We start from the raw sequence: 10,431 nt of genomic DNA on the forward strand, positions 1-10,431 counted from the left end.
GGGAGAGAGAGGGAGAGACGAGAGTGTATGTGTGAGAGAAGGAGAGAGAGAGTGCATGTGTGTGAGACAGAGAAGGAGAGAGGGAGAGAGAGGGAGAGACGAGAGTGAATGTGTGTGAGATAAAGAAGGAGAGAGGGAGAGAGAGGGAGAGAGAGGGAGAAGGAGAGAGAGTGAGGGAGAGACCAGAGAGCAGAGATATGTTGAGTAATAGGGATTTAATACAACATGCAGATTGGCAGGAGAAGTCATTGGAAGCTAAACTCCATCAGATACAGTGATGGTGGAAACAGCTTGTTAGCTCAATCAGACTGTCCTAATCCACCACGTCTGTTGATTAGATACGGAATCCAAACACTGTGGAAGGAATTCACGGAGTAAGACTGAGTGAGAGGGCGAGAAAGACAGAGAGGAGAACAGAGTATGGGGAGGGGTGGTTGTGTATGAGAGAGAGAGAGAGAGAGAGAGAGAGAGAGAGAGAGAGAGAGAGAGAGAGAGAGAGAGAGAGAGAGATAGAGAGAGAGAGAGAGAGAGAGAGAGAGAGAGAGAGCACAATGAATGGGTTACAGGGCTAATGTAGACAGACAGACTGACAGAATGGGCACATTTCAACATTAACACTGACATTGAGAGGGAGGGGGCTAAGGACACGTGGGGAGAGGGAGAGGGTTGGAATACCTTACAACTATGGTACATGCATATTTGCTGGAAAAAAAAGTGGGGGAACTTAGATTGAGTGAGAGAGTGTGTGTTAGGGACAGAGAGAGGGAGGGAGGTAGGAGGGGAGAGCAGGAGAGAGGGAGGAGGGGGATAGAGAGAGGGGAGGAGACAGAGAGTGAGTGAAGTGGTGGTCTCTCAGGGAGAGAGACAAGGTAAGTACCAAGGTCCCGAGGGATAGGAAGGTAGATATACCTCAGTGTCTGCTATAAAAACTACCAGCGCATGGACCTGCAGAGACAAAGTAACAATAACAGCCACTTGTGCTCCGATACAGATCTCCTAAAGAGTAGATCACCAGTGAAAGACAATAGTTAGGAACAGAACAGCAGCAGACCAACAGCAGACCTACAAAGGGTCAGGAAGTTGTTGAAGTCTATGTCGATGCTGACGAGGACCCAGACAAGCTGAACAGAGACAGACGTTCCCATTTGAGAAAACTCTACAATGACAGTAAGTGGACGTTTCTTTAAAATTCAGCTACTATTGTCCTTATGCAAATTGTATGAAAAGTGGCGGTGTCATATATTTTAATTTCCACTATACCAACTGCAGAGAAATTCCATCGCAAAATAGTCATAAATACACAAAGACAACTATGGGATTTTTTTTATACAGCCAATGTCTTCCTCGCCCCACTACATCGACAGGAGGCTGATATGACATTGCACTATAGTCATATAAACATAGAACCACTGTTTTTGCAAGTAGATTCATGATTTGTGTATTGTTTGACATTTTTACTGCATCGTTAGCAGCTAGTAAGTCAAGCCTTTCACTGCACCCACTATAGCATCTGCTGAACGCTTTACGCAACCAATAAACTTTGATTTTCTTTTGATTTGATTTGGTTTAGCCTGCTGTCAGATGTTGCATTGGACTCCGTTTGTTTCGGGGGTCACATTCTATGGACAATGGTATAATGTTTATGGGTCTGTAAATACAGTAACATCACTCTGACACTAGTATCTGCATAGTGAAGTGACGTTGTAATATAGACATGTCTTCATACGGGGGTGTTCAGTTGGGGGTGTCAGTGGTTACCACGGCCACGGGTCCAGAAAGGAGCACATAGTAGAGAGGCTTTTCAGCTTCCAATGTTTATATCTTTACTGTTTTTTCTTGTCTTTAAATCTGTTAATAGCATTAGTCTTCCGACAGCTCATAATACTGTCATAGAGGCCAATATTTCAATTACAGCTAGCTCTTATCGACAGGGGGATTCATTGACCAATAAGGGATTAATTCATAATCACCTCAGGTTACAAGGACACAGTGAATGTCAGGTGGGTGAGTCTGGGGCAACTGTCTTCCACCTGTTGCAGCAACAAGTTACGCAATTGGTGTCAATTGGGAAACGTCATTGGACATAGTGATCAGTGCTAGCCGGGGGTCAATTTCATTTAAATTAAGAGTGAATTCAATCAATCAATTGAAAAGTCCTCATTGAAGATAGGCACATTTCAATTCATTCTCTGAATTGACATGGAAATGATACCATTCCTGATTGTGATCCAAAGGAGTTCATATTTTCAGTGCTTTCATATGAAATTGGGCTGAGGGAAATAATGACCTTTGACCCAATGTAGCCTATCAAATCAAATGTTATTTGTCACATGCGCCAAATACAACAGGTGTAGACGTTACAGTGAAATGCTTACTTACGAGACCCTAACCAACAATGCAGTTAAAAAAATATGGATAAGAATAAGAGATAAAAGTAACAAGTAATTAATTAAAGAGCAGCAGTAAAATAACAATAGCGAGACTATATACAGGGGGTACCAGTACAGACCTTACCGTGAAATGCTTACTTACAAGCCCTTAACCAACAGTGCAATTCAAGAAATAGAGTCATTTATGTTAGAAATGTATTTTATATTTTCTCCAGCGTGCCCAACAGCAGCATATTCAGACTGGTTGGACCCTGCTGGCGTATTCTTGGCTTCATATCAAATGTTTGGCGTTGTTGTGTGACAAGACACAGATAGTTCAGATAGTCCACTAAAATAAAACTCCACTTACTCAAAGCCAACTCGCCGATAGATTAACTGAGCGTTTCATCAGATGGAAGATTCTGCAGCTGAAAGTTAAAACATGTAACTGCTGTTTTTTTACATTTGTTCCTAAGACCGTATTGTCTTTATTTCACTCTGTAATGTAACAGGTGCAAACTCCTGACCTTTGCCAATGCAAATCAAGTCTTTTGTCAGTTACATCCAAAAGTATGTTACTCCCAACTCAAGTAATTACAGAAGTTAGAGCTGTGGGCCGTAAACGAAAGGTTGCTAGTTCAAATCCCCGATCCGACTAGGTGGAAAATCTGTCGAACAATTACTCCAGGGTCACCGTCAATAACGGCTGATGCCTGGCTGTAATCCCACTCTCTGGGGGGGAGTGGGATATGCAAATAACACATTTCCATTTCACACTGTACACTTGTAAGCACCCCCTATTTGACATTTTGATGCTCTATTATGCAACAAATATATGTGCAAGGTCGAGCTGTCACGCCCTGACCATAGAGAGACTTTTTATTCTCTATTTTGGTTAGGTCGGGGTGTGACTAGGGTGGGTAATCTAGGTTGTTTGTTTCTATGTTGGCCTGGTATGGTTCCCAATCAGAGGCAGCTGTTTATCGTTGTCTCTGATTGGGGATCATATTTAGGCAGCCATTTCCCTACTGTGTTTTGTGGGATATTGTTTATGTGTTGCCTGTGAGCACACCATTGTCTTCACATTTTGTTCATTCTTTATTGTTTTTGTGCATTTTCAGTTAATAAACATGTGGAAACCAGATCATGCTGCACCTTGGTCTGATAATTCTTGGTGTTATTATAGCTTCATCCACTGTGTTACACAAACAGTCTTTACATCCCTGACTCATTTGCTGGCGTGTTACTTTAGGCGGGGTGGGATCCTGTTTTAACGAGGTCAGCAGATGTATATATGGGGTCATACTGATGATATGATAGACACAGGGGACTGAGGGGACAGTAGAAATGTACATACAGCATGTTCTGGCTGCTCCAATGTGACATTCATCCAACCTCTCATCTCATAATTTTCTCACATTTTATGGTAATCCCTGAGGTCGCCTGACATCCTGTAACAGTACATTTTATGGTAATCCCTGAGGTCGCCTGACATCCTGTAACAGTACATTTTATGGTAATCCCTGAGGTCGCCTGACATCCTGTAACAGTACATCTTATGGTAATCCCTGAGGTCGCCTGACATCCTGTAACAGTACATCTTATGGTGACACTGAACCATATCCACCCAAGCATGCATGTATCAGCAAGTTGATCAATCAATCAATCATTCAATTGATACATTAAAATGTATTTATATTGCATATGTCATAAAGTGCTTAGTATTTATTCCCACTCCCCGTTGACCATTTTCAGTGTTGGTTGGTTATTCACCATGCAACGCGGTAGCTTATAAACCTAGTCAATTCCTGCTAGAGTAACAAGACATTGGCAATGAAACATCAACTCCTTAGAAAAATGTTCCCCCTATTTGACCATGTTTCCTTGTTTTCTCTGTCAGGCTGCAGCTCAGGAACTGGACGAGCTATGTTTCCTCTCAGCCCAGTCCATGTCCACTCTAGAGACCTCCAACCACTTCCAGATGGTCAAGCTGCTGGGAGAGGGATCCTACGGCAAGGTCATGCTGGCCGTCCACAAGAAGAGAGGTCAGTAAAGCACCAGAGGTCATTGTGGTGGTCCCTGACCCTGGTCCTGGAGAGTTATGGGGTGGGCAGGCGTTATAAATGATGCCTTCCGATATTATACTTATGCTAAAACATTTATTCTATTCTACTGAGCCATTTACTTTATGTTCGTATTCTTATCTTTTATAATTTCTTATTGTTGTTGAATTGTCGAGAATGAACCTGGCAGTAAGCATTTAGCTGGACGGTATAAACCATGTGTATCCCGTCCAGACAGCTAATAAAACGTTAAACTTGTTAGTGTCCACAACACACCTGTAAATGGTCAAAGACTCCAGCCTCCCTAGTCATAAACTGATCTCTCTGCTACCGCACGGCAAGCGGTACCAGAGCACCAAGTCTAGGTCCAAGCGGCTTCTAAACAGCTTCTACCCCCAAGCCATAAGACTGCTGAACATCTAATCAAATTGCCACCCAGACTATTTGGCCACCCAGACTATAAAATACTATTTGCATACTACCTCAACTAACCGGTGCCCCCACACATTGACTCTGTACCGGCACCCCCCTGTATATATTGTTATTTTTTACTGCTGCTCTTTAATTACTTGTTAATTGTATCTCTTATTCTTATCATATTTTTTTAAAACTGCACTGTTGGTTAGGGGCTCGTAAGTAAGCATTTCACTGTAAGGTCTCTCTATAAGGTCTCTATACCTGTTGTATTCAGCGCATGTGACTAATAAAATTTGATTTGTTCTCGTGAAATATGGGTCTGAAGGGGTCTGGGGTTACAGTTCAGAGGATAAAACACGTGAACAGTGAGTGGTTATTTGTCCAACGTGAGGGTAGAGGTGTCTTTAAATAGTGTCAACTCAACCGTTAGCATGAGTGTTGCTGCTTTACTGCATTCTTGGGGATAGAGTTGCTGTGGGGTTTCCTCAGGGGAGAATGACTGCCCCTTCTCATTGAAGCCACGCAGGGTCGGGTGGATTACTTTCTAAATGTCATACGTAACAGTTACTAGTTACCTGTCCAAAATTGTAATCAGTAACTTTTGGATTACTCAAACTCAGTAATCTGATTACTTTCCCCTAAAGAGGCACTAAAAGAAGACAAAAACTATCCATCAATCGTATTTGGTGTGTCATCACTTGTGGTCAGACTCACTTAGATGGAACAAACTTAAACTTATGCTTTTTTAAATGCTGAATTGAATGTCATTGACAAAACAGAAAGGTGTCATAATGTATTTTTTCGCAAGCATCCTTCCTGAATTGAAAAGTAATCCAAGAAGTAATCATCTAGTTTTTCAAAATATCTGTAATCTGATTACAATATTTTTGCAGGCAATATCATTTCTTATTTAGTTTTTTTTTAATCAGTTACTCCAAAACCCGGAAACCACAGAAGTTCAAGGCCGACTGTGTTACTGCAGGCATTGTTAGCAAAAAATGGGATCCCCATGATTGTGAATGGAAAATTGTCAATCTTTGTGGTGAATCTTTGTGTAAATAAATAACTTTGTCACGTGATCGATGGCTTTGTCCATTCATAAACAGTCATTGGATTTCCTCTATCTAAACCCCAGGGAATAGGGAAGTAATGTAATGAGACATCCCCGGGGCTATATGGAATCTGACAGGATGTTTTTATGTTATCAATGTGGTCACAGTGATGACAACATGATTTACTCTATAATTGATCTATTGATGTTTTGGTGCAGTATTTGACTTGATTTTAATGTCTAAATAATTTCTGGGGCCTCTCCTCCTCTCCATCAGGCACTCCCATGGCTCTGAAGTTCTTCCCCCGCCAGTCCACATCCCTCTTCTCTTTCCTGCGTGAATACAACCTCTCCCTTTCTTATTGCACTCATCCCTCTCTCACCCGGGCCCTGGGTATCTTCTTCTCCACCCCCTGCTACTATGTCTTCGCCCAGCAGGCTGGTCTCTATGGAGACCTCTACAGTGTCATCGTGTCAGAGGTCAGTTAGAATCATACATCTGTTTACAATCTCTGAGTCAGTCATACATAAGAGGTGTTTCATTTCAATGTCAAAGCACTAAACCTAAGTGCACAACACAGACCCAGTATTGTAATTCCTCCGAGGTCTGACCTCTGTCTGCCAACACCTCTACTGTTCCATATTGACCTGGTCCCAGTTGCCCTCTTCCTCTGTCAGTGAGTACATGATAAAGACTTCAATGGAATCTCTCCAGTGGCCTCCACCTCGTCCCATCTAGTAACTCTTTGTTTGTGTCGGTCTATGCCAGTAACCTACAGTGGATGATAAGCTTGCATCCTCTTCAAGACCCTGGTGCTTGCCGACAGAGCAGCAAGGGGAACTGCACCTCCTTACCTTCAGGCTATGTTCAAACCCTACATCCCAACCTGAGCACTTCGTTCTGCCACCTCTGGTCTCTTGGGCCTCCCACCCCTACAGGAGGGCAGGTCCTGTCAAAGCTCTTCTCTGTCCTGGCATCCCAATGGTGGAACAACTTTTACCCTATTGTCATGCCCATTTTACCTCTTTGAAGAGTATCTTAAATATCTCTCACGGTGCCCCCTCCCCCCACCTCTTTTCACCCTAGCACTGACTTTGCTGGTAAATGCTTTGTTGAGGGATAATTTCCTTGATACAATTGTGATGTATTGTTGTCTGACCTAGATATCTTCAGATGAATGCACTAATTGTAAGTTGCGCTGGAGAAGAGCGTCTGCTAAATGTCTAACTTGTAAATGTGAAAAATTACAAGGTGTTTGCTGTCTCCGATCCTTTTAGCATCTATGGGTGGGACGAGGACAACGTGATAGAACAGTGGTTCCCAAACATTTTTGCATCGTGACCCACATAAAGCTTTTTGTGTGACATAACTACTAAACTAAACCTAGCAGCCGCCTACGTTAAACTAGGACCCAAAAAGAATCCAGGCCATACCATTTATGAAACAATGAAATACAGTATATTGTTGTTTCTCTTTCTCCCTCTATCTCTCTCTCTGTCTCCAGGTGGGTGTAGATGAAGAGTGTGTCCAGAGGGTGATGTCTCAGCTGAGTGGTGCCGTCTCATACCTCCACTCCATGGGCTTCGTCCACCGGGACATCAAACCAGAGAACATCTTCCTGTGTGACCGTGCCTGTCGCTGGGTCAAACTGGGTGACTTCGGCCTGGCCCGCCCCACTGGCTGCACCGTCCGCGCCGTCTGGTACGACTCACCCTTCTGCACGCCTGAGGTGGAGCAGGCCAAAGAATCCGAGAAAGTGAGGGAGCAGAGAGAGGAGGATGGAGAGGAGGAGGAGAACATTTGGATCACAGTGGAGACCACTATAGACAGCTGGGCCCTGGGCGTGCTGGTCTACTGCCTGCTGACGGGATGCTTTCCCTGGGAAGAGACAACCCACGATGACCCCGCCTACCGGAGGTACAAGGAGTGGTACGACCGCGAGACGGAGAGGGAGGAAAGGAGCGAGAGGCTGAGAGGGGAAAAGGAAGTAATTTGGTGCGAAGGTGAAAGTGAAAAGGACAATATCCTGAGCCTGGAGAAGAATCAGAAGTTGAACCCTATGGCCCCACAGTTTGAAGGCTTCAGCCCACTGGTGATGTCTCTTTTCAGGGAGCTGCTTAACCCACGGCCCAGTCTTCGAGGAGGCCCTGATGAGATCCTCAGCTACCTGGGTGGGCCCTGGTTGATTGAGACAGAGAGAGAGGAGAAGAGGAAAGCTGAGGAGGTAGAGAAGGAGGCCAGGAAAATAAGAGAGGCAGGAACGGTGGAGGAAGGGAGGGAGAGGGAGGGAAGAGGGGAGAGATAAAGTGTTTCATACTAGACAGGTTCGAGAATTTTTAAGATGTACTGTACATTTTGGAAGACAATATTTGCTTTATAGAGGTTGATATTCTGAATATTTTTCTGAACATTTCTTACTCTGTATTGATAGAATTGAGACAACTGTATTTTGATATTGCTGTATGTTTTACCTTGTAATAGTTCTCTACAGTGTAATGCAACTTAATATTATATGTGTGTGTGAGCGTGCATGTGCCATACCTGCCTGTGTATGTGCGTGCTTGAACATGATCGTGAGTGTGCATGTGGGCTTAGGGGCAGCTAGCCTCTTAAGAGAATACATGAATTAGTTCTCCTTCAACACACAGGCAGTATTATAATGATCACTCTATGACACTTTATGTTGTAAAAATATCTGAATAAACCAGTTTGTATTTATATACATGTCTTGCTTCTCTATGTTTGTCTAATACACTTTTCCTTGTATTCTTTTAAAATAAATTTCCAATATACAACCCTAGGGATTTTGTGAAAAATCAGCAAAACTAGGTTATCCACAAGTGTACCTGGGGGCTCTGTCCCCTCAGTTCAAACTTTAGCCCCCTCAGTTTTAGTTTTATGTCACTATATAAAAATAGCAAAATAATTACAATGACTGAGGGACAGGTTGACGTAAAACAATATATATCTCAGCTGCGTTGTGTCAGCACAATAGACAGAATGCGCCGCGGTGTGTGTATAGCGCTATGTTAAGCTGTTGGGGCGGTTAAATCAAATAAAATCCTATTTTATGTGTCTAATACAACAGGTGTAGACCTTACAGTGAAATGCTTACTTACAAGCCCTTAAGAAAATTAAGTTTAAGTAAAAAAATAGATCATGAAAAAATACAAATAACAAATCATTAAAAATCAGCAGTAAAATAGCATTAGAGAGGCTGTATACAGGAGGTACTGGTACAGCAGGAGGTATCGAGAGAGGCTGTATACAGGAGGTACTGGTACAGCAGGAGGTATCGAGAGAGGCTGTATACAGGAGGTACTGGTACAGCAGGAGGTATCGAGAGAGGCTGTATACAGGAGGTACTGGTACAGCAGGAGGTATCGAGAGAGGCTGTATACAGGAGGTACTGGTACAGCAGGAGGTACTGGTACAGCAGGAGGTATCGAGAGAGGCTGTATACAGGAGGTACTGGTACAGCAGGAGGTACTGGTACAGCAGGAGGTATCGAGAGAGGCTGTATACAGGAGGTACTGGTACAGCAGGAGGTACTGGTACAGCAGGAGGTATCGAGAGAGGCTGTATACAGGAGGTACTGGTACAGCAGGAGGTACTGGTACAGCAGGAGGTATCGAGAGAGGCTGTATACAGGAGGTACTGGTACAGCAGGAGGTACTGGTACAGCAGGAGGTACTCGTACAGCAGGAGGTACTGGTACAGCAGGAGGTATCGAGAGAGGCATGACTCCTTTGAGTTGCCATAAAAAAGCGGGGAAAAAAACGTTTCTCATCTCTGTGGTAACGTGATGTAATATTTGATTTTGATGTATAAGGGCGGGGTCAAGTTGATGGTCTAACGGACCTTTCTGGTTCTCTGCTGTTCCTATGGGTGGCGCTCTGAGGGGTGTCTTCCTTATGATGGTGTGAGGTTTTCATCCCGACATTTCCCAGTTCAAAACAACTGGGAATGACGTCAGTGATCTTTAGGTCGGAGCTCCAAAAAGAGGTTCGAGTTCCCGAGTTGACATTCCGACTTGGATGACCGTTCAAAATGATTTTCCCAGTTTGAGTTCCCCCCCCCCCCCCCCCCCAGAGTTCCCAGTTTGAGTCCGTCCGTCCCCCCAGAGTTCCCAGTTTTGAATGCGGCGCTGATCCCACTGATACTTATGAAAGTAGGGTTCGAGACCCCTCGACCTTCGATCCCGAGGTCCGGCGCGCTATCGACTGTGCCGCAAAAGCATGTACACTCGGCAGTAGGCCTACACGTGAATATTCCAAAATGCATTTAGCTGGAAACACCGTTGTAAAATGTGCACCGCACACGCAAGCGGTTTCATTGACAGATATGGAAATATCCATTAGAAAGAGGGGGGGTTGAAACATGCAACAACAATCATGAGTTGCTATTGTGATTAGGATAATGCCTTTGGCTGCTAGAATAATAATACTTGCCTCCACGTTTCTGTGGTGGGATTTTGGCTATAGGCTAATTTGAAGCAAGATAAGACATGCGTCATAATATGAAATGATG

General features: G+C 43.8%; 1 protein-coding gene across 1 annotated transcript; it reads left to right on the forward strand.

Annotated features, from left to right (window-relative positions):
- The first annotated feature begins 686 nt into the window (after window positions 1-686).
- LOC110537142 (serine/threonine-protein kinase SBK2) lies at window positions 687-8,619 on the forward strand. The gene is made up of 4 exons (XM_036941014.2): window positions 687-1,167; window positions 4,270-4,414; window positions 6,178-6,380; window positions 7,406-8,619. Exons 1-4 carry the CDS (start codon window positions 1,162-1,164, stop codon window positions 8,204-8,206), a joined length of 1,155 nt encoding a protein of 384 aa, XP_036796909.1. The 5' UTR covers window positions 687-1,161; the 3' UTR covers window positions 8,207-8,619.
- Window positions 8,620-10,431: the final 1,812 nt, after the last annotated feature.

The sequence above is a fragment of the Oncorhynchus mykiss genome, chromosome 2 (assembly GCF_057628025.1).
Source record: "Oncorhynchus mykiss isolate SJ-2025 chromosome 2, ASM5762802v1, whole genome shotgun sequence".
Lineage (NCBI taxonomy): Eukaryota > Metazoa > Chordata > Actinopteri > Salmoniformes > Salmonidae > Oncorhynchus > Oncorhynchus mykiss.